At 44.4% G+C, this 25,777-nt stretch overlaps 1 protein-coding gene across 6 annotated transcripts in view; it reads left to right on the forward strand.

Moving 5' to 3' along the window:
- The window catches only part of LOC118377888 (histone-lysine N-methyltransferase PRDM16-like), a 405,134-nt gene that overhangs the window by 152,649 nt on the left and 226,708 nt on the right, over positions 1-25,777 (forward strand). For all 6 annotated transcript variants that reach the window (XM_052482565.1, XM_052482569.1, XM_052482568.1 and 3 more), the window contains exon 3: positions 18,014-18,067. In XM_052482565.1, the coding sequence (XP_052338525.1) occupies positions 18,014-18,067 (54 nt within the window). The remainder of the gene's footprint in view (positions 1-18,013; positions 18,068-25,777) is intronic.

A 25,777-nucleotide genomic window follows, 5' to 3' on the forward strand; every position in this document is an offset into this window, starting at 1 on the left:
ATACACACAAACACACACACACACACACACACACATACACATACACATACACATACACACACATACACACACACACACACACACACACACACACACACACACACACACACACACACACACACACACACACACACACACACACAGCTCAGCATGGAACATGTGAAAAGATGCTTTGTCCGTCATCGGGCAGAAGTCCTTTTCTCTCATGTCCAACAGAATATGGAAGCCTGTGTGCGTTTGGCTGGATCGTGTTGAGTTGAGTTTATTCATTTGGCCATTTAAAAAAAAAAAAACAAGCACACATGAAACTTGAAAAAGCCATACATTCACATGATTAAAATCATTGAGGATACTCACAATAAAGTCTAGGACGTGTTTCCATTGTGGTCCTCTTGAAACAAAGATGGCTATAGACAAAATCCAACATGGATCCAACACCAGTATGTAACACAGACCATAAAACATAAAACAAGGAAGAAGAACATCTATCTCATCATTCCAGTTACATCATAGGGGTTATTCATATGGGCACAGAGGACATCAAACGTGTTTTTACTTTATTTTTAAAGCTGCCCAGAGAGCACTTTGCAGAAGCAACTGACTCAATTCTGAGGCTCCAGTATACAATAACGTACCTTTGCCAGCATTACTACTGAACCTGTATAAGCACACATCAGCAACACCTGATCTGGTGCTGTGAACTATAAATACTCCTGTATACTTAACCTCGTCTAATCTGGCACACCCTAGCCTCAACAGGCAGCCAGTTCAGTTCCTGAAAGCAGCTCCTGCCTATGTAAGTATGTGGACTCACCTTCAATACTGCCCTGATCAGCTTATTCTGGGCTATCTGGATCTTCCCCTTCATTAGTTTAGATAAGCACCCAAAGCAAGAAGTACTAGCGTAGTGGCGGCAGGGTAGCCTAGTGGTTAGTGTTGACAAGTAATTGGAAGGTTGCAAGTTGACAAGGTACAAATCTGTCGTTCTGCCCCTGAACGGGCAGTTAACCCACTGTTCCTAGGCCGCCATTGAAAATAAGAATTTGTTCTTAAACTGACTTGCCTAGTTAAATAAAGGTCCAATAAAGTTGTCAAACTGGCATTGAATGAGGGCAGTAGCTAGCACTTTCATGGAGTCCTTATGAAACAGCTTGGACTTTCTATCCTAAAACAAGTCCCAGCATTAACATTTCCCTAGCAACCTTATTGGCCATGCTCACACCTCCCAAGATTCCATCAAGGATACATCCCAGGTAGCTAACAGAAGTTTTAGTAGTCAACCCCCCACGAACTCTATTCATCCCAGGTAGATAACAGTGGCTTTAGTAGTCACCCCCCTCCTAACTCTATTCATACCAGGTAGATAACAGAGGTTTTAGTAGCCCCCCCCCCTCCTAACTCTATTCATACCAGGTAGATAACAGAGGTTTTAGTAGCCCCCCTCCTAACTCTATTCATACCAGGTAGATAACAGAGGTTTTAGTCACCCCCCCTAACTCTATTCATACCAGGTAGATAACAGAGGTTTTAGTAGCCCCCCTCCTAACTCTCTTCATACCAGGTAGATAACAGAGGTTTTAGTAGTCACCCCCCTAACTCTATTCATCCCAGGTAGCTAACAGAGGTTTTAGTAGTCACCCCCCTTACTCTATTCATCCCAGGTAGTTTTAGTAGTAACCCCACCCCCCTAACTCCATTCATCCCAGGTAGATAACAGAGGTGTTAGTAGTCACCCCCCTCCCCCTAACTCCATTCATCCCAGGTAGATAACAGCGCTTTTAGCAGTTACCCCCCCTAACTCTATTCTTCCCAGGTAGATAACAGAGGTGTTAGTAGTCACCCCCGCTCCCTCCCCCTAACTCCATTAATCCCAGGCAGATAACAGCGGTTTTAGTAGTCACCCCCCTAACTCTATTCATCCTAGGTAGATAACAGAGGTTTTAGTAGTCAGCACCTCACCCCCTAGCTCCACTCCGATTTCAGAGAACCAACTCAATTTAGATCTGGATCCAAAAATAATTGCCTCAGTTTTACCTAAGTGCAGAGACAGCTTATTATCTCCAATCCATTTGCTAACGCCAGCTCTGTGATAAATATGCTCTCCAACAAAGTTTTACTTTTGTGAGACACCAGAAGTGTAGAGTCATCCGCATAAAGAAAAATACGGCATATCATTAATATACAATAAAAACAGCAGAGGCCCAAGCACGCTCCCCTGCGGAACGCCACAACAGTGAACCATTAACCCCTACTGCTTATTCCCTTCCTGATTAATAGGACTTTGCCAAGCCTGCTGCTTAACCCCAGTGCCTCCAGTTTGGAGATTAGTAGACAGTGGTTAACTGTATCAAAGGCCTTCTGTCGGTCCAGCAGTACCATTCCACACAGATTTCCCTCATCAATCTCTTTCCTGATGAAGTCAGTCCAGTAAAATAGACATAAATCAGTGGAGTATGTTTTTCTAAAACCCGAGTGAAAATCATACAATAGATTTGTTTTGTTGACATATTCATCAATTTGTGCAGCTCTCTCCAAGATCTTTGAAGTTATACTGAGGATAGATACAGGCCTATAATTCCCAGGGTCAGACTTTATCCCCTTCTTATACAGAGGTATAACTTCAGCTTGTTTCATGTCCCTGGGAAAGGTGCCTTGTTCAAGAGAGAGATTAACGATATGAGTAACACAAGGGCCAATTTGCTCAGCAGAATCTATAAGAAAACTTGCAGGAATATAATCCAGTTCTGTGGCTTTAGTGCGTTCAAGCTCTGCTAGCATATTGGCATTTTTGGCCTTTCTGTTTCAGTCTATTTTCTTCCGTTTTTTTGTCTAATTAATACAACCATGGTGTCAATAAATGATCCTGTCAGAACATGTGACCCAAGAGAGAAGGAAAGAGGGAGAGAGCGAAGCCTGTGCTCTTCTAACAAAGGCTGATATGACATTACGAGCTGTTTGCTCTGGCGCACACGACACCGTTGCACCTCCTCCAAGTGACGAGGTAACTTTGTAGATGCTTTACAGTGGGAAAACACACACACGCTGTAACCTTTTGTCAGGTGTCAGGACAAAAGGGCCATTGGGAAACAGAGATAGACAGCGGGGAGCTGTCTAAACTTAGTTTAGGTTTAGAGAAGGTGCAGCAGCTAGACATAACAGAGATACACTGGCGCTACAACCAGCCAAATAATTAAGACATTCATGAAGCTCTGGCCAAGTAGACCTGCTCCCAAATTCATCAGCATTGAAGATGCTATTGACGGGAATGAAGTTGTCATTTAAACGGCTTGATTCTGTCTGTCTCCTTCAAACACGGGAGTGTGTGTTTGTGTGTGTGTGTGTGTGTGTTGGGGCATGCAACAGTGTTTTAAGCAATCCTTCCACTCCTGCCCTCCTCCCACCCCTCACCTTCCCTCTTGCCTCCGTCAGACTTGACTCAGCCAGGCAGGAAATACACTGGTCAAGGTATGTATTTATCTGGGGGAAGAAACCTCATCAGTGAGTCATTCCTCGTCTCTCTCTCTCTCGAAGGCATCATCTGGAACAGACCCTAGCCTAAACTAAAAGGCCCAATGAAAGCCCTCGCTTGTGCTCTCCCGACCCACAAGGACGTGCACTTAGCCCCAACTCAAGGGACACCTTTCCCTTTCATGTTAGGGACTTGAGCCTGCCCTCCTCCTCTCCTCCTCTCCTCATCACGTCAATATGTGGAAAAGCCACAAGACCGTATCTAAGGGGAGGAGAGTGACCGACTAACCATCAAAACCACCCCACCCTTTCCCCAAGAGTCGAAATATCTCAAAGTTAGTGTATAGCTCACTTTAAATACATCTCTGTCTCTCTGTCTCTCACTCTCTCTCGCACACGGGCCCTCTGGCAGGCAGGACTTGTCAGACCAGTCCGAGGTGATGTGAAGAAAGCTCTGCATATTGACGGCGACATATGCAAAAGCTGTAAATATTTATTCGAGCCCCAAAAAAACAATACGTCATTTAGCCAGGCGTCTTCCGTCATCACGTGCCAATATACCCATGGTCCGCTTCCAAAAACCTCTTCCGATGACAGATCTGGACTCTTAAGTATGTTATCCTTCGCTTAGAAAGGGGTCCCTGGTTTGAATTACAGGCTTCCTTGGTTTGAGAGAGACATTTGAACCAATGTGTATTCTTACACACACATACAACTCGGAGGGAACACATTTAGATGGCAGAATACTGGAATCCAGAGTGCCAGTACCAGATTGATCAGATTAAAGCATGTTGCTAATGAAAAGCATGTCGCTATCTAAACCTAAATACACTCCCGAGATATCCCATCTTTCAAACCCAATGTTTGCTGGGAGAAATGAAAAGTGTCTACATATCATATGGATTGACCCTCAATCCAATTGGTGCAGCCTACAGGACACGCTCTGCCCCTCATACATGTTCCAAGAGGCCCTATGTGGTTATTATTATCATTATTTATTAGTCGGCGTCCGTACGGCTGTCAAAGCATCTTTTGACGGAGCTCTATCGCCACTCCATTATTCACTGATCATCCTCCCAAATGACTAATCAATCAAAGTGGGCCAGCCGGCTAATATATCTCTATGGCTCTGTCAATATCGAGTTCCGTGTCACGGCTTAAAAGGATCAATGATAAGGTGATGGATGCAGCACTCTTTACCTCTCTCGCCCTCTCTCTCTCTTTTTTTTTTTACATCTCTGAGGCACAATGTCGATTTCTCTCTTCCCAGTCACATAATATAATGTACCTCTGTCAAGGTATATTTGCTGAGCAAGTGTGAACCGCGAACCCTTCAACTGCACTATTATTCTCCTGAAGAGAACAATCCACTTCCAGTAGCCAGGAAGTGTTCATTTAGCCTGTCAGTGTATTTGGTGTATATTTAGCTGTGGAATATTAGCCGAGTCGGAGATACAGTACCTTCAGAAAGTATTCACACCCCTTTACTGTTTCCACACTTTGTGCTACAACCTGAATTAAACATTTATTAAACTGAGATTATGTGTCACTGATCTACACACTATACCACATAATGTCAAAGTGGAATTTTGTTTGCTTTTTTTTTCTTCATAAATGTCTTGAGTCAATAAGTATTTAACCCCTTTACTATGGTAAAACTAAATAAGTTCAGGAGTAAAATGTGCTTAACAAATCGTATAATAAGTTGAATGGACTCATTCCGTGTTCAATAATAGTGGTAAACATGATTTTTGAATGACTACCCCATCTCTAAATGACTACCCCATCTCTGAATGACTACCCCATCTCTGAATGACTACCCCATCTCTAAATGACTACCCCATCTCTGAATGACTACCCCATCTCTGAATGACTACCCCATCTCTGAATGACTACCCCATCTCTAAATGCCACCTCATCTCTGAATGACTACCCCATCTCTGAATGACTACCTCATCTCTGAATGACTACCTCATCTCTGAATGACTACCCCATCTCTGAATGACTACCCCATCTCTGAATGACTACCCCATCTCTGAATGACTACCCCATCTCTAAATGCCACCTCATCTCTGAATGACTACCCCATCTCTGAATGACTACCTCATCTCTGAATGACTACCCCATCTCTGAATGACTACCCCATCTCTGAATGACTACCCCATCTCTGAATGACTACCCCATCTCTGAATGACTACCCCATCTCTAAATGACTACCTCATCTCTGAATGACTACCCCATCTCTGAATGACTACCCCATCTCTGAATGACTACCCCATCTCTGAATGACTACCCCATCTCTAAATGCCACCTCATCTCTGAATGACTACCCCATCTCTGAATGACTACCCCATCTCTGAATGACTACCCCATCTCTGAATGACTACCCCATCTCTGAATGACTACCCCATCTCTGAATGACTACCCCATCTCTGAATGACTACCCCATCTCTGAATGACTACCCCATCTCTAAATGCCACCTCATCTCTGAATGACTACCCCATCTCTGAATGACTACCCCATCTCTGAATGACTACCCCATCCCTGAATGACTACCCCATCCCTGAATGACTACCCCATCTCTGAATGACTACCCCATCTCTGAATGACTACCCCATCTCTGAATGACTACCCCATCTCTGAATGACTACCTCATCTCTGAATGACTACCCCATCTCTGAATGCCACCTCATCTCTGAATGACTACCCCATCTCTGAATGCCACCTCATCTCTGAATGACTACCCCATCTCTGAATGACTACCCCATCTCTGAATGACTACGCCATCTCTAAATGCCACCTCATCTCTGAATGACTACCCCATCTCTGAATGACTACCCCATCTCTGAATGACTACCCCATCTCTGAATGACTACCCCATCTCTGAATGACTACCCCATCTCTGAATGACTACCCCATCTCTGAATAACTACCCAATCTCTGAATGACTACCTCATCTCTGAATGACTACCCCATCTCTGAATGACTACCCCATCTCTGAATGACTACCCCATCTCTGAATGACTACCCCATCTCTGAATGACTACCCCATCTCTGAATGACTACCCCATCTCTGAATGACTACCCCATCTCTGAATGACTACCCCATCTCTGAATGACTACCCCATCTCTGAATGACTACCTCATCTCTGAATGACTACCCCATCTCTGAATGACTACCCCATCTCTGAATGACTACCCCATCTCTGAATGACTACCCCATCTCTGAATGACTACCTCATCTCTGAATGACTACCCCATCTCTGAATGACTACCCCATCTCTGAATGACTACCCCATCTCTGAATGACTACCCCATCTCTGAATGACTACCCCATCTCTGAATGACTACCCCATCTCTGAATGACTACCCCATCCCTGAATGACTACCCCATCTCTGAATGACTACCCCATCTCTGAATGACTACCCCATCTCTGAATGACTACCCCATCTCTGAATGACTACCCCATCTCTGAATGACTACCTCATCTCTGAATGACTACCCCATCTCTGAATGCCACCTCATCTCTGAATGACTACCCCATCTCTGAATGCCACCTCATCTCTGAATGACTACCCCATCTCTGAATGACTACCCCATCTCTGAATGACTACCCCATCTCTGAATGACTACCCCATCTCTAAATGCCACCTCATCTCTGAATGACTACCCCATCTCTGAATGACTACCCCATCTCTGAATGACTACCCCATCTCTGAATGACTACCCCATCTCTGAATGACACCTCATCTCTGAATGACACCTCATCTCTGAATGACTACCCCATCTCTGAATGACTACCCCATCTCTGAATGACAACCCCATCTCTGAATGACTACCCCATCTCTGAATGACTACCCCATCTCTGAATGACTACCCCATCTCTGAATGACTACCCCATCTCTGAATGACTACCCCATCTCTGAATGACTACCTCATCTCTGAATGACTACCCCATCTCTGAATGACTACCCCATCTCTGAATGACTACCCCATCTCTGAATGCCACCTCATCTCTGAATGACTACCCCCCATCTCTGAATGACTACCCCATCTCTGAATGACTACCCCATCCCTGAATGACTACCCCATCTCTGAATGACTACCCCATCCCTGAATGACTACCCCATCTCTGAATGACTACCCCATCTCTGAATGACTACCCCATCTCTGAATGACTACCCCATCTCTGAATGACTACCCCATCTCTGAATGACTACCTCATCTCTGAATGACTACCCCATCTCTGAATGCCACCTCATCTCTGAATGACTACCCCATCTCTGAATGCCACCCCATCTCTGAATGACTACCCCATCTCTGAATGACTACCCCATCTCTAAATGCCACCCCATCTCTGAATGACTACCCCATCTCTGAATGACTACCCCATCTCTGAATGACTACCCCATCTCTGAATGACTACCCCATCTCTGAATGACTACCCCATCTCTGAATGACACCCCATCTCTGAATGACACCTCATCTCTGAATGACTACCCCATCTCTGAATGACTACCCCATCTCTGAATGACTACCCCATCTCTGAATGACTACCCCATCTCTGAATGACTACCCCATCTCTGAATGACTACCCCATCTCTAAATGACTACCCCATCTCTGAATGACTACCCCATCTCTGAATGACTACCCCATCTCTGAATGACTACCCCATCTCTGAATGACTACCTCATCTCTGAATGACTACCCCATCTCTGAATGACTACCCCATCTCTGAATGACTACCCCATCTCTGAATGACTACCTCATCTCTGAATGACTACCCCATCTCTGAATGACTACCCCATCTCTGAATGACTACCCCATCTCTGAATGACTACCCCATCTCTGAATGACTACCCCATCTCTGAATGACTACCCCATCTCTGAATGACTTCCCCATCTCTGAATGACTACCCCATCTCTAAATGACTACCCCATCTCTGAATGACTACCCCATCTCTGAATGACTACCCCATCTCTGAATGACTACCTCATCTCTGAATGACTACCCCATCTCTGAATGACTACCCCATCTCTGAATGACTACCCCATCTCTGAATGACTACCCCATCTCTGAATGACTACCCCATCTCTGAATGACTACCCCATCTCTGAATGACTACCCCATCTCTGAATGACTACCCCATCTCTGAATGACTACCCCATCTCTGAATGACTACCCCATCTCTGAATGACTACCCCATCTCTGAATGACTACCCCATCTCTGAATGACTACCCCATCTCTGAATGACTACCCCATCTCTGAATGACTACCCCATCTCTGAATGACTACCCCATCTCTGAATGACTACCCCATCTCTGAATGACTACCCCATCTCTGAATGACTAGCCCATCTCTGAATGACTACCCCATCTCTGAATGACTACCCCATCTCTGAATGACTACCCCATCTCTAAATGACTACCCCATCTCTGAATGACTACCCCATCTCTGAATGACTACCCCATCTCTGAATGACTACCCCATCTCTGAATGACTACCTCATCTCTGAATGACTACCCCATCTCTGAATGACTACCCCATCTCTGAATGACTACCTCATCTCTGAATGACTACCTCATCTCTGAATGACTACCCCATCTCTGAATGACTACCCCATCTCTGAATGACTACCCCATCTCTGAATGACTAGCCCATCTCTGAATGACTAGCCCATCTCTGAATGACTATGTATGCACACATGACTGTAAGTCGCTTTGGATAAAAGCGTCTGCTAAATGGCATATATTATTATTATTATTATGACTACCCCATCTCTGAATGACTACCTCATCTCTGAATGACTACCTCATCTCTGAATGACTACCCCATCTCTGAATGACTACCCCATTTCTGAATGACTACCTCATCTCTGAATGACTACCCCATAATCTGAAACTGGAACTTTGTTTGTATAAACATCTTGTTATGTGAAGCCTAAGTTCAGAATTAACAATGTGCTCAACATAAGTATTTAATCCCTTTACTATGACAAAACTAAATAAGTTCAGGAATAAAATGTGCTTAACAAATCGTATAATAAGTTGCATGGACTCTTTCCGTGTTCAATAATAGTGGTTAACATAATTCAATTATTTTTATGACTGCCCCATCTCTGTACCCCACACATACAAATATCTGTAAGGTCCCTCAATTGAATAGAGAATTTCAAGCACAGATTCAACCACAAAGAACAGAGAGGTTTTTCAATGTCTTGCAAAGAAGCGTACCGAGTGGTAGATTTGTAGACATGTAAAAAGCAGACACTGAATATCCCTTTGAGCATGGTGAAATTATTTATTAAGCTTTGGATGGTGTTTTTTAAATGATTTTAAAACGGGTTCAGAATTTAATGTTTGTGATAGGAGTAAACTGAGGAGGGAACAACAACATTGTAGTTACTCCTCAATACTAACCTAAATGACAGAGTGAAAAGAAGGAAGCCTGTACAGAACAAAAAAATATTCCAAAACATGCATCCTGTTTGGAATAAGGCGCTAAAAATGTGGCTAAGAAATTAACCTTATGTCCCGAATACAAAGCGTTATGTTTGGGGCAAATCCAGCAAAACACATTACTGAGTACCACTCTTCATATTTTCAAGCATTGTGGTGGCTGCATCATGTTATGGGTATGCTTGTCATCGGCAAGGACTAGGGAGTTTTTTTTAGGGTAAAGAGAAACGAAATACAGCAATAATCTTAGAGGAAAAGCTGGTTCAGTCTGTTTTCCACCAGACACAGGGAGACAAATTCACCTTTCAGCAGTACAATAACCTAAAACACAAGGCCAAATCTACACTGGAGTTGCTTATCATTGAATGTTACTGAGTGGCATAATTACAATTTTAACTTAAATCGACCTGGAAATCTATGGCAAGACCTGAATATGTTTGTCTAGCAATGATCAACAATCAACTTGACAGAGCTTGAAGAATTTTACGAATAGTGACCAAATATTATACATTCCAGGTGTGCAAAGCTCTTAGAGACTTACCCCAAAAGACACATCTGTAATCGCTTATTCCACAAATAATTAACTCGGTGGTGTGAATACTTATGTAAATGAGATATGTCTGTATTTCATTGTCATTAAATGTGCAAAAATGTATAAAAACAATTCTTTATGGGGTATTGTGTGTAGGAAAAATAACCTGCTGTAACAAGTGTACAAGGGGTCAAGGGGTATGAATACTTTCTGAAGGCACTTGTGTCACTTGTATGGATAATATATAGATACGAATCATACAGTACTGCACATTGAAATGATGAGGCAAATCGTCCCAGGTTTTATTGAAAAGCTCCCGTAATATATTTTATTGTGACATTGGCATGAATCATGGGAACTCTTAAAGGACTCCAGGGTCATTGCTCGTAGCGTAAACATGCCTGTTGTGTTTTAAAAGTGACTATGTCCCTACACAATGGCACCGTGTGTTCGCCTGCCAAATACCCTTTGTGTTTCCACTCTCCCAAGGTTTCAGTTCTGCCAACCAACACCCGCCCCATCCCGATACAGTGAGTAATAACGTTGTTAGCTTTAGCCCCGACGTGATGTGTCAAACCGATCTCTGATCTCTCTCACCTTTGTGTTGGGCCTAGACAATACGACTAGTGGATTCCTCTGCCATCCTCTGCCATCCTCTGCCATCCTCTGCCACGGTCTGCATGCCTTTAACACATTCAACGGTCAGACAAAGTCTAAGATGTAGATAAAGCCGTAATATGGAATCAAACAATGCTAGCAATGTGAGCCATTCTTTTAATTGCCCCCCTCCCTCCCTCCCTATCAATAACTGCGGAGCATTTCGCTATCAGGGCTGCCTTGATGTTTGCCTTGGCAGACGGCTTCAAGTCCTCAGCTTATTAAATTTCCTATAAATATATTCTATCAGATCGCCGCCGAGCTTCCTGCTATTTAGCAGGGAGGATTTCCCTCCATCTTTTACAGTGTTATTTCTTGAGCTCGTTGTTGAAATATGTTTTAAGTAGTGATAGGAGTAGCGACTTGTTTTGTGTTGGCTCCCTCGTCGTATCGGTGTTGGGAAGTCCCAAAAATAGCCCCTTTACACCCTGCTGAGGACAAATGACCCGGGAACACAAACTGGGTTCAAAACGTCAGATAATGTCTTCACTCAAACAAGATTCAGCTGATTCTGGAGAGAGAACAACAGTGAGAGAGTGAGAAAGAGAGAGGAAGTGAGAGAGCAAGAGGGAGAGAGGGAAAACTTGTTTTTGAGCGTGGGCTATCAATGGGATTTCATTTGAAAAAACTGCAGACTAGTAATATTTGTCTTGAAGCGTGTCGGCTGTGAAGGTTTGAGAGAGGCTGGTGCTGGAGATAGTCACAGTGATTCATTTTCTGTGATTTGACGTGCTAGTTTAAGGCTCTACGTACGCTGAGTGTACAGAACATTTAAAACACCTTCTCTTTCAGTGGTATAGACTGCACAGAAGGTTGGTGGAACTTTAATTGAGGAGGACGGGCTCATGGTAGTGGCTGGACCGGAATAAGTGGAATGGTATCAAATACATTAAACACATGGTTTCCATGTGTTGGATGCCATTCCATTAGCTCCATCCCAGGCATTATTATGAGCCCTTCTCCCCTCAGCATCCTCCACCGATCGACTGTCCTGGTGAATCCAGGTGAAATCTATGCTCTCTCTTTGATGTCACTTGTTAAATCCACCAATTAAGGTAGATGAAGGGGAGGAGACAGGTTAATTAAATAAGTATTTGTAAGCTTTGAAACAATTGAGAAATGGAATGTGTATGTATGCCGTTCAGAGGATGAATGGACAAAACAAAATATTTAAGTGCCTTTGAACAGAGTATGGTAGTAGATGCTAGTGTCACGTTCTGACCTTTATTTCCTTTGTTTTGTCATCATTTAGTATGGTCAGGGCGTGAGTTGGGGTGGGCAATCTACGTTTGTTTTTCTATGATTTGGGTATTTCTATGTTTCGTTCTAGTATGGTTCTCAATCAGAGGCAGGTGTCATTAGTTGTCTCCGATTGAGAATCATACTTAGGTAGCCTGGGTTTCACTGTGTGTTTTTGGGTGATTGTTCCTGTCTCTGTGTTTGCACCAGATAGGGCTGTTTAGGTTTTCACGTTTCTTGTTTTGTTAGTTTGTTCATGTGGAGTTGCTTTATTAAAGAACCATGAATAGAAACCACGTTGCATTTTGGTCCGCCTCTCCTTCAACTCAAGAAAACTGTAATAGAATCACCCACCACAACAGGACCAAGCGGCATGGTAACGGGCAGCAGCAGGAGCAGCGAAATAAAGACTTCTGGACTTGGGAAAAAATCCTCGACGGGAGAGGACCCTGGACAAAGCCAGGGGAGTGTCGCCGCCCCAAGGTGCAGCAGGAGAAGTGGCAGACGGAGGAGCGCGAGGAGGAATGGACATGGGAGGACGAATTGGATGGAAAAGGACCCTGGGCACTGCCAGGAGAATATCGCCTCCCCAAAGAAGAGCTGGAGGCGGCGAAGGCGAAGAGGCAGCACGGCGGCGTGGATGGAAGCCCGAGAGTCAGCCCCAAACATTTATTGGGGGGGTGGCACACAGGAAGTGTGGCGAAGCCAGGTAGGAGACCTGCGCCAACTTCCTGTGCTTACCGAGGGGCGAGAGAGACCGGGCAGGCACCATGTTATGTGGTGGAGCGCACGGTGTCCCCAGTGCGGATGCATAGCCCGGTGCGGTACATACCAGCCCCGCGTATCGGCCGGGCTAGAGTGAGCATCGAGCCAAGTGCCATGAAGCCAGCTCTACGCAGTGCGTCTCCTTGGGCCGGCTTACATAAATTCATTAAAAATCCTACAATGTGATTTTCTGGATTTTTCTCATTTTGTCTGTCATAGTTGAAGTGTACCTATGATGGAAATTACAGGCCTCTCTCATATTTTTAAGTCGGAGAACTTGCACAATTGGTGGCTGACTAAATACTTTTTTGCCCCACTGTAGATAATAAACAGCGAGTAGCTGCGGTGTAAAAACAAATGGATGAGGGGGGTGTCAATGTAAATAGTCCGGTTGCCATTGCTGGATTTGAACTCCCAACCTTCGTAATCAAAGGCAGATGCATACACCCATCCGTCATCCAGCCACAACGCCCTAGCAAAACCGAAACCTACTTGAAGTTAACATCGGTCACTGTTGCCCCTAGTGGCCGGTTTCCACGTCATCTCCCGACGTCCTCAGATGGACGTGTAACACGGACTTGTATCACAGGTGACCTGTTTACTATCCATGTAGGGACCAGAAGTACTCCTAAGAATAGTAACAGAAGGAACATTCTAGGGGGACAGTTCGCCAGTCCCCACAAGGAAAAGGGCTATTTTAGGCCTAGGGGGTTAGGTTTAGGGTTACAAATTGGGTTAAGGGTTAGGTTTAGGAGTTAGGTTTAGGGTTTAGGGTTTGCGGTTGGGGTTGGGGTTAACGTTAAGGGGAATGAATGGGAATCAATTGTTTGGTCTGAACAAGGATAGTAAAACAAACGTGTGTGTGTGTGTGTGTGTGTCTGCAGGAGCTGAGTGAGAGAGACAGCCTTGGGTCTAGCACATCACACCTATAACCCCATATGTTAAAGCGCAGGAGACTCTATTGATGACTGCTCTGAAGAACCAACCGCAGCTGAGATGTTTTGATATTTACAGCTTCAATTAATTTAAGGCAGCTTGTTTTCGAAGTTCAAAGCAAAACGAGAACAACATATTTTTATTAGCAAAATGTTGTCATCTTGCAATTTTGAGAGCACCAGCAGAGAAAGAGGAGGATGAGGAGGCAATGAGTGTGTCTGACCCAAAAGCTGAACCATTAAAGCAGTTTAACCGCTTTTGCCTGTTTGCATGTTTCAGTTGCAGGCTATACCATTTGATACATCTACATAAGTTTTTGGCGTGTCTATAGGGTGGTGGGGAGAGTGAGGGAACTCAGGCCTAACTCTGTTGGAGTACTTGAAAGTGTCTTGCAGAATCATTGAAGTTGTTGCTTTGTGAACTATTATTGCTGGCCTCCATCATATTACCATAGCGGAAAGCCCTCTCTTCTGTCTATCCTCTTCCTCCTTTCTCTCTCCCTCTCTTTCTCCTCTTGCTCTTTATCTATCCTCTCTTTCTTTTTCTCTATCTTCTCTCTTCCTTCTCCATCCTCTTCTCTCAGCCTCTGTCTCTCTCTCTCTGTTATCTGTGCCCATCACTCTAAGGACTATTGTCGGAGCACAAGGTGAACAGGAGGGCCCGGAATGTTAAAGAAGATTCTTATCAGCAATACCACCACCACACACAGAAACATGCAGCAACACACACAGGCCATCGAGCCAGATCCATATTTTCTGACATTCCCGAAAGCAGTGCCCCTAAGTAGTGGAACAGCCATTTATAATCACACACAAAGTGTGTATTGGATGCTGGTGTGCATGTGTGATGGGCCAAGAGGGCTTGTGAATTGCACATGGGCTGCGGCGGACCAAATACCAAGACCTTGTAGACGCTCAGTTTAGAATTCTGAGACCACGCTTGTTTAAAATAGTGTCATTTAAATGTGCCGCCGGGATGGCTTTGACAAGGCTGAGGATTAAATTATAGATGTAAGTAGCGTAAGTGTACTCTTGTAAGTATCTGTGTTGTAATTGCTTCCATTCAGTGTGCTGGGAGATCCACTGACAGCTTAATGGTGGGAACCACAGCTCTGGTGCACAGCACTGCCTGTCTGTCTGTCTGCAGCACACATGGATGAGTCTGAAATACAGACATCTGAAATGGCATGCTATTCACTGAAGTGGCACATCTGAAATGGCATGCTATTCACTGAAGTGGCACATCTGACATGGCATGCTATTCACTGAAGTGGCACATCTGAAATGGCATCATATTCACTGAAGTGGCACATCTGAAATGGCATCCTATTCACTGGGGGCGACAGGGTAGCCTAGTGGGGCGACAGGGTAGCCTAGTGGGGCGGCAGGGTAGCCTAGTGGTTAGAGCGTTGGACTAGTAACCGGAAGGTGGCAAGTTCAAATCCCAGAGCTGACAAGGTACAAATCTGTCGTTCTGCCCCTGAACAGGCAGTTAACCCACTGTTCCTAGGCCATCATTGAAAATAAGAATTTGTTCTGACTTTCCTATTTAAATAAATAAAAAATAAAAATAAAACTGAAGTGGCAAATCTGAAATGGCATCCTATTCACTGAAGTGGCACATCTGAAATGGCATCCTATTCACTGAAGTGGCACATCTGAAATGGCATCCTATTCACTGAAGTGGCACATCTGAAATGGCATGCTATTCACTGAAGTGGCAAATCTGAAATGGCATCCTATTCACTGAAGTGGCACATCTGAAATGGCATCCTATTCACTGAAGTGGCACATCTGAAATGGCATGCTATTCACTGAAGTGGCACATCTGAAATGGCATGCTATTCACTGAAGTGGCACATCTGAAATGGCATGCTATTCACTGAAGTGGCACATCTGAAATGGCATCCTATTCACTGAAGTGGCACATCTGAAATGGCATCCTATTCACTGAAGTGGCACATCTGAAATGGCATGCTATTCACTGAAGTGGCACATCTGAAATGGCATGCTATTCACTGAAGTGGCACATCTGAAATGGCATGCTATTCACTGAAGTGGCAAATCTGAAATGGCATGCTATCCACTGAAGTGGCACATCTGAAATGGCATGCTATTCACTGAAGTGGCACATCTGAAATGGCATGCTATTCACTGAAGTGGCACATCTGAAATGGCATGCTATTCACTGAAGTGGCACATCTGAAATGGCATGCTATTCACTGAAGTGGCACATCTGAAATGGCATGCTATTCACTGAAGTGGCACATCTGAAATGGCATGCTATTCACTGAAGTGGCACATCTGAAATGGCATCCTATTCACTGAAGTGGCACATCTGAAATGGCATGCTATTCACTGAAGTGGCAAATCTGAAATGGCATCCTATTCACTGAAGTGACAGATCTGAAATGGCATGCTATTCACTGAAGTGACACATCTGAAATGGCATTCTATTCACTGAAGTGTTTTCCCCTCCCCACTCAGACCACTCCCAGACAGTTGTAGAAAAATTCATGCTTGCGAAATTGCTTTTGCAAGGTACTAAATTGTTACCCAGAAATGATTTGATAATTGAGATACAAACGGCTGCATTGGGCTTTTAACCAAGTGAGATATAATAATAATATAATAATATATGCCATTTAGCAGACGTTTTTATCCAAAGCGACTTACAGTCATGTGTGCATACATTCTACGTATGGGTGGTCCCGGGGATTGAACCCACTACCCTGGCGTTACAAGCGCCATGCTCTACCAACTGAGCCACAGAAGGACCACCAATGAGATAAATGCTCGGGAATACAGTTGCATATTCCTCCCCCGTTCCCCCTTCAAATCATCGGGAGGACAATCCAAGAGAAATCAAGTGCAATATATGGGCGCGTAACCGCCGTGCAACCCCACGCAACACACCCTTCTGTTAGGGGGATGTGGGGGAGCATACAGCCGGTGGGGTTGGGTGGCGGGGGAGCTTGAGAGATGGAGGTGTGTGTGTTCATGTGTGTGTGCACATATGTGTGTTTGTGTGCGTGCACGTGCGTGTGTAATCAAAATTGTAATCTATGTAATCCCCAAAAGTAATTATTTATCATGAGAGGGCAATAAACAATAACTAGTAAAACTAGTAATACTGCATACTCACAGAAAGGTTAACATCTCACCTTTCTGGTAAAAAAAAAAGAGTTAAATTAGTGGTGTAGTCACTTCTGATAACAATATGAAATGTTTTATATGATGCATTTTCTATTCAACAAAACTGTATGAATAAGGCTTGAAATGACTGATATGCGTTCTAGATATTAGCATGATCTAATTAGTAGAAGACTAACTGTAAGATTTAACCTTCCAACTGTAAAATACATATTTGTATGTTTAGTGTTAGACAAAACGTGCATATTTTTGTCTATGACAAACAGTGTTTTTTGTTTCAAATCTATTCATTGTTTTAGATGAATGGCTATAAATAGATCTCTAAATGTGCTCCCGTCTGAGCTACGATGTAATGATTGCAGGCATGTGCTTTGTCAGTGGCTGCGATATAGGTCTCAGCTAGGAAGAGGGACATCCCAGCTTTAAGCGGTTTCACATTTCACATCCTGCGTCACACAGGCATTTTGATCAACGTTGTCTACAGATATATTTATAAGCTAAAATGTCAGTCGGAACCGGTACCAGAACCACACAGGTCCCCAAAACTCTTACATCTAAGAGGTTTTAATATGGTCCTGAGGGATGGGGTGGAGGTTGCTCCAAAACTTGAGTCCTTGGTCTTATCGTAGGTCAATGGTAGATGGAGTCCCCTGCCCATTAGGTTGCTATGGCCATGACTAATGGAAGAGATTGTAGTAGCGTTTGGTCAGATGTTGTTCAGAGCGCTGTGTCCTAGGAACGAGGAGGCTGTTACTTCTGTTGGAGTTGAATGGTAACATGTTTTGTTTGTTGTCTTCACAGCAGATGCTGAATGACCACGAGGTGACGTCCTCTCCGGAGAGCTGCTTCAAAAAGGCAAGACATGTAGAGATGTATTGCTGCTTTTTGTTTGGTCACAGAGGTGCGGACAGTGTCAACACACGCTGTCACACCTGATGTCACCCTACTGTATATCGTCATTGTACACAGACACACACTGACACTTTGATACCACATACCTCCATCGTTTCAGACGTGGACTCTGTGTCAAACCACATATTATAGGTACAGATATATCCCCATTCCCATTCATTGGGAATACAGGCTGCCCAGCTTCCTATAACATGACCAGTGGATTGTCGTGCTGTGACTGTGAATGATGCTGTGAGGAGTGTGAGTGTGTATGTGTGTGAGAGAGAGGGAGAGAGATTCTCCATCATTGGTCTTTGTGTTGTCGATACGTCCTGTTGACCACGACACCAGTGGCCACATCTTTATGAGGTGATACATTTATTGAGAGGCGGGCCGTTGGGTTTTACGGAGAGTGTTGCCGGGTCTCGGCGGAAAAGGGAGAGAGTTCAAGTATAAAGTTAATGGTGAAAGAACAATGGCTGGGGAGAGAAAGAAAGAAGAGAGGGAGGGACACTTGTTAGAAAAATCAATTGAAACCTATAGCCAATGTCCGGTCCACCCACTCCAGTCATGCATCCCAAATGGCAGCCTAATCCCTATTTATCAGGGTATAAAGTTAATGGTGAAAGAACAATGAAAACCTATAGCCATGGTCCGGTCCACCCACTCCAGTCATGCATCCCAAATGGCAGCCTAATCGCTATTTATCAGGGTATAAAGTTAATGGTGAAAGAACAATGAAAACCTATAGCCATGGTCCGGTCCACCCACTCCAGTTATGCATCCCAAATGGCAGCCTAATCCCTATTTATCAGGGCCCATACGGTCAAAAGTAGAGCACTATATAGATGGGTTGGTTGCTTAGCAACAAAACCGATGCTTGCAAAACTGATAGGGTTGGCTAAGAATGTTAACAACATGTAATCAATATTTGGTCTCCATTTATTTGTATGTTTTTACATATTAGCATTGGCATGAAGTCAGTCAAAACACCACAAAACAAGACATGGTATCAATAAAAATATCAAACTAGCTGAAATCAGCAACGATTCCCCACAGGGAAGTTTCTTGTCATTGTTGCAAGCCACCTGGCCATCCAGAATCACAATAACTTACGATTCCCCACAGGGAAGTTTCTTGTCATTGTTGCAAGCCACCTGGCCATCCAGAATCACGATAACTTAGGGCCACCCACCTGGCCATCCAGAATCACAATAACTTACGATTCCCCAGAGCAGTTTCTTGTCATTGTTGCAAGTGGCCATTCTTGTCACAGGGCAGTTTCTTGTCATTGTTGCAAGCCACCTGGCCATCCAGAATCACGATAACTTACGATTCCCCACAGGGCAGTTTCTTGTCATTGTTGCAAGCCACCTGGCCATCCAGAATCACAATAACTTACGATTCCCCACAGGGCAGTTTCTTGTCATTGTTGCAAGCCACCTGGCCATCCAGAATCACAATAACTCAGGGCAGTTTCTTGTCATTGTTGCAAGCCACCTGACCATCCAGAATCACAATAACTTACGATTCCCCACAGGGCAGTTTCTTGTCATTGTTGCAAGCCACCTGGCCATCCAGAATCACAATAACTACAGGGAAGTTTCTTGTCATTGTTGCAAGCCACCTGGCCATCCAGAATCACAATAACTTACGATTCCCCACAGGGCAGTTTCTTGTCATTGTTGCAAGCCACCTGGCCATCCAGAATCACGATAACTTACGATTCCCCACAGGGCAGTTTCTTGTCATTGTCATGGCCATGAATCACGATAACTTACGATTCCCCACAGGGCAGTTTCTTGTCATTGTTGCCCACCTGGCCATCCAGAATCACGATAACTTACGATTCCCCACAGGGCAGTTTCTTGTCATTGTTGCAAGCCACCTGGCCATCCAGAATCACAATAACTTACGATTCCCCACAGGGCAGTTTCTTGTCATTGTTGCAAGCCACCTGGCCATCCAGAATCACAATAACTTACGCAGGGCACTTGTCATTGGCCATCCAGAATCACAATAACTTATGATAACAGTTTCTTGTCGTTGTTGCAAGCCACCTGGCCATTCCTTACGATTCCCCACAGGGCAGTTTCTTGTCATTGTTGCAAGCCACCTGGCCATCCAGAATCACGATAACTTACGATTCCCCACAGGGCAGTTTCTTGTCATTGTTGCAAGCCACCTGGCCATCCAGAATCACGATAACTTACGATTCCCCACAGGGCAGTTTCTTGTCATTGTTGCAAGCCACCTGGCCATCCAGAATCACGATAACTTACGATTCCCCACAGGGCAGTTTCTTGTCATTGTTGCAAGCCACCTGGCCATCCAGAATCACAATAACTTACGATTCCCCACAGGGCAGTTTCTTGTCATTGTTGCAAGCCACCTGGCCATCGAGAATCACAATAACTTACGATTCCCTACAGGGCAGTTTCTTGTCATTGTTGCAAGCCACCTGGCCATCTAGAATCACAATAACTTACGATTCCACACAGGGCAGTTGTCATTGTTGCAGGCCACCTGGCCATCCAGCCACCTGGGGCAGTTTCTTGTCATTGTTGCAAGCCAGAATCAGAATCAATAACTTACGATTCCCTACAGGGCAGTTTCTTGTCATTGTTGCAAGCCACCTGGCCATCTAGAATCACAATAACTTACGATTCCACACAGGGCAGTTGTCATTGTTGCAGGCCACCTGGCCATCCAGAATCACAATAACTTATGATTCCCTACAGGGCAGTTTCTTGTCATTGTTGCAAGCCACCTGGCCATCTAGAATCACAATAACTTACGATTCCCCACAGGGCAGTTTCTTGTCATTGTTGCAGGCCACCTGGCCATCGAGAATCACAATAACTTACGATTCCCTACAGGGCAGTTTCTTGTCATTGTTGCAGGCCACCTGGCCATCGAGAATCACAATAACTTACGATTCCCTACAGGGCAGTTTCTTGTCATTGTTGCAGGCCACCTGGCCATCGAGAATCACAATAACTTACGAGTCCCTACAGGGCAGTTTCTTGTCATTGTTGCAAGCCACCTTGCCATCCAGAATCACAATAACTTACGATTCCCCACAGGGCAGTTTCTTGTCATTTTTTCAAGCCACCTGGCCATCCAGAATCACAATAACTTAACCATAGTAGAATAATCAGGCCGGAAAGACAGGAGGGGCTGTTAATTATCTGTAGCAGGGAGGGAGAAACGGCCACAGAGAAGCCAGGCCCGTGGCCCCGAGGGGCCGACCAGAGGAGCAAGAATGTGGAGACCTCGTATAGACCCTCGTGACCCTCACATACACACACATGCATGAACAAGTAAAAGTAGCACTCTTAAGAAACAAATTAAGTAAGAATTTTAAAAAAGTATCCCGTCAGAAAGCTACTTGTAATTATTACACATTTTGTTTGGTCAATTTTTACATATTTACATAAACTCAGGAACAAAACAATCGTCTCTTTTTCAGGGCCCTGTCTTTCAAAGATAATTCCTAAAAATCCAAAGAGGTTTAAACACTGTAAAGGGTTTAAACACTGTTTCCCATGCTTGTTCAATGAACCATAAACAATTAATTAAATGCACCTGTGGAACGGTCATTAAGACACTAACAGCTTACAGACGTAGGCAATTAAGGTCACAGTTATGAAAACTTAGGACACTGAAGAGACCTTTCTACTGAAAAACACCAAAAGAAAGATGCCCAGGGTCCCTGCTGATCTGCGTGAACGTACCTTAGGCATGCTGCAAGGAGACATGACGACTGCAAATGTTCCAGGGCAATAAATGACAATGTCCGTACTCTGAGACGACTCAGACAGCGCTACAGGGAGACAGGACGGACAGCTGATCGTCCTCGCAGTGGCAGACCACGTGTAACAACACGTGCACAGGATCCGAACATCGTACCTGCGGGACAGGTACAGGATGGCAACATGCCTGAGTTACACCGGGATTGCACAATCCCCCCATCAGTACTCAGACTGTCCGCAATAGGCTGAGAGAGGCTGGACTGAGGGCTTGTAGCCCTGTTGTAAAGGCAGGTCCTCACCAGCCCGGATCTCAATCCCATTGAGCATGTCTAGGACCTGTTGGATCGGAGGGTGAGTGCTAGGGCCATTCCCCCCAGAAATGTCCAGGAACTTGCAGATGCCTTGGTGGAAGAGCGTGGTAACATCTCACAGCAAGAACTGGCAAATCTGGTGCAGTCCATGAGGAGGAGATGCACTGCAGTACTTAATGCAGCTGGTGGCCACACCAGATACTGACTGTTACTTTTGATTTTGACCCCCCCCCATTGTTCAGGGACACATTATTCCATTTCTGTTAGTCACATGTCTGTGGAACTTGTTCAGTTAATGTCTCAGTTGTTGAATCTTGTAATGTTCATACAAATATTTACACATGTTAAGTTTGCTGAAAATAAATGCAGTTGACAGTGAGAGGATATTTCTTTTTTTGCTGAGTTCATGACAGCAAACAAAAATAACATTAACTTAATGCAATTGATTTAACATTACTATATTATTTAAGCCTGCCAGCACCACTTGTTGGCAAGCTCTCAGTAAGCTATTTTGACAGCTATCTTGACAGAAAAACATGAAAAGTTATTTATGACATTGCATTTGTGTGTATTTGTGCTTTATAGGGATAATTCCGGCCAATAATAACAGTGCTAAATCCCCAAAGACCTTCAGTCACTGTGCTAATGCTAGTTAGCGTTGGCTCGTGAAACTACCTCTAACTTCCCTCATACTGGACACAGAGACATAAAAATGGTATCCATGTGTTCACTCTGGAGAAGTATATAAAGAGGCTCATTGCCAAAATCCCGAAGTATCCTTTTAATTCTATTGTGTACATATCAAGAGACCGTTGTGTTTGGCTAGCAGTGTTTCTGTAGCCTAGTATAAGCTACAATGTATTAAATGCTGGTCAGACTGATACAAATCATCATGATATCATTCTGCCAATTAGGTCTGCTTTGCAGTAAGTAGTACATTGGGAATGTTGTTTTGGAAAGCCTTAGCATTTTGCATACCCATTGTGGCCTTACCATTTACTGGTAGATATAAGTTCAAACATCTGTCCTACCTACCTGACCGCTATTGTTCTTTTGTGAAGGAGGTGGAGGAATAGGTAAGGAGCAGAAAGTGGAGGAGTTTCTCAAGGTGGAGGCAGAAGTCTAGACATCTAGAGTGATAGAAAGCAGCTGTAACAGCAGATACAGAAGAAGAGAAGGAAGAGAGGAGGGAGTGGATGGATGGACGATATGTCCTCCAGAAGTGAAGTTTTCCTCTATTTCAGCTCAGCTGCCCACAGCCCTGTTCTGTGAGTACACAGTGGGTCACTCAGCCACGGAGCGGGAGGGGAATGTTGAGCCACCCCGGAAGAAAGGGGACAATGAGATTCAAAGGATGCAGGAATGGAGGAGAGTAGGGTCGAAGAGGTAGATTCAGGAGACAGGAGTGAGAAGTGTTTAGCAGAAGGGAGAGAGGATATAAGAGTAAGGAGTAGTGGGGGAGATGAAGAGAATATTGTGGCAGCACATGACCATCTCAGTCTTGTTGAGTGCAAATCGGCAGTCCCAAACGCTGCCGGAGACTAGCAATTTCACATGGTTTGTGCGAGCAGGGTACACTAAATTAGAAGGGTTTCAGCTAAGGGGTGAGAAGCAGCTGTAAATCCTACAGGGAGAGGAGCGAACTGGGATAGAAAACACGTGCATACTTGACTGCTGGGAGACGAGAAGCAAGTACAGGGTATGTATATTTAATGAATAAACAGAGAGGAAACAGGGTCTGGACAAGGGACACATAACATTAATGCTGAAAGAAACTGAGGAAGTGATAGATATAGGGGAGGTAATTAACAACGTGATGGAGGCCAGGGGAGTCCGATGAAGCGCTGATGCACGAAACGATGGTGACAGGTGTCCGTAATGATATGCAGTCTGGCGACCTCGAGCACCACAGGGTGGGGGGAGCGGGAGCAGACATGACATTTGACAAAGCTACAAAAGAACGAAATGAGATCATCAGAAGATAACTAGGGAAGATACTCAAGTGAGAGAGTGGTGTGGAGCTTTCCTCTCTTTGATGCTGACACCACCATGCTTCAACATAGGGATGGTGCCAGTTTCATCAGACCAGAGAATCTTGTTTCTCATGGTCTGAGAGTCTTTAGGTACCATTTGGCGAACTCCAAGCATGCTGTTATGTGCCTTTTACTGGGGAGTGGCTTCCGTTTGGTCAATCTACCATAAATACCTAATTGATGTAGCCTTCCTCAGATCTGAGGTACCCTTCCTCAGATCTGTGCCTCAACACAATCCTGTCTCGGAGCTCTACGAACAAATCCTTCGACCTCATGGCTTGGTTTTTGCTCTATATGCAACGTCAACTGTTGGACCTTATATAGGTGTGTGCCTTTCCAAATTATATCCAATTCATTGAATTTACCACAAGTGGACTGCAATCAAGTTGTAGAAACATCTCAAGGATGATCAATGGAAACAGGATGCACCTGAGCTCAATTGTGGGTCACATAGCAAAGGGACTTTAAAACATTTTTAGAAAACCTGTTTTTGCTTTGTCATTATGGGATATTGTGTGTAGATTGCTGATTTGTTATTTTATTAATCAATTTTAGATTAAGGCTGTAACATAACAAAATGTGAAAAAAGTCAAGGGGTCTGAATACTTTCCGAAGGCACTGTACCTAAATACGGTATTCTAAGGTAGAAACGGCAACACGATATACAGAAAATAAGGCCTTTACTTTGATAGGAACACACACACGTCCAACGTTATTATTTGCAAGGAAAACAACAAAGAAGGCAATGCCAGACACCAGCCCGAAAATGTGCCAGGGTTGAAAGGGTTTGTGCAAGGCGTTTTTCTGACTAGAGATGCGCAAATGTCTGCAATCTTGATCTGGGGAAACACTGGGGAAGTGTTTGGGTTTCTCATCGAAGAGAGATGTTTTTTTCCATCTCTCAACCATAAATTGACCGCAACAGTGAAATGGGCTACTTCTTATGGGAATGAATGAAGAGGAGGGGGAAAGAAGGGGAAAGGCAAGTGGAGAGGCACTGGGCAGCTGGGGGATGGGGGACAGGGGGACAGGGGGACAGGCATCAGTTGGGTATGGCATCAAGCATACTGTATTTGTATAACCCTTCCTGAACAAGCCTGATGTGACAAGCTCACATTCTGTGAAACAAGTGTCAGCACAGTGGTCGATCTGGTTTCACAAGGGTTTTCTATTTAACAACAATATGGAGTATCATTTTGGATATTTGCATCATGTGTTTGGACATAATGATCCATCTCCTAAGGATCTCAGTCTGTTCAATAGCCAGACCTCTCACACGACCCAGCTCCTATCATCTTCCATCAGTTGTGCCATAAAGCTACCTCCTATGGTAACATGGCATGACCACAATCACACAATAAGGATAAACAGATCTTGGACCAGACCTATGTCACTTATCTGCCAGTCAATGTTCACCTACCTATCCTGTGTGTGTGTTTGTTAGTGTGTGTCCTGTGTTGTGAGGGTATGTCCTGAGGCCTCAGCAAGATATTGTCCAGTCTCTCGAGTCCCTGCCTTTCCTTGTCACCGTGGGGACAGCTTCCACAGTGTCCTCATCACAAAAGTCTAAGAGCT

This window comes from Oncorhynchus keta, chromosome 27 (assembly GCF_023373465.1).
Source record: "Oncorhynchus keta strain PuntledgeMale-10-30-2019 chromosome 27, Oket_V2, whole genome shotgun sequence".
Lineage (NCBI taxonomy): Eukaryota > Metazoa > Chordata > Actinopteri > Salmoniformes > Salmonidae > Oncorhynchus > Oncorhynchus keta.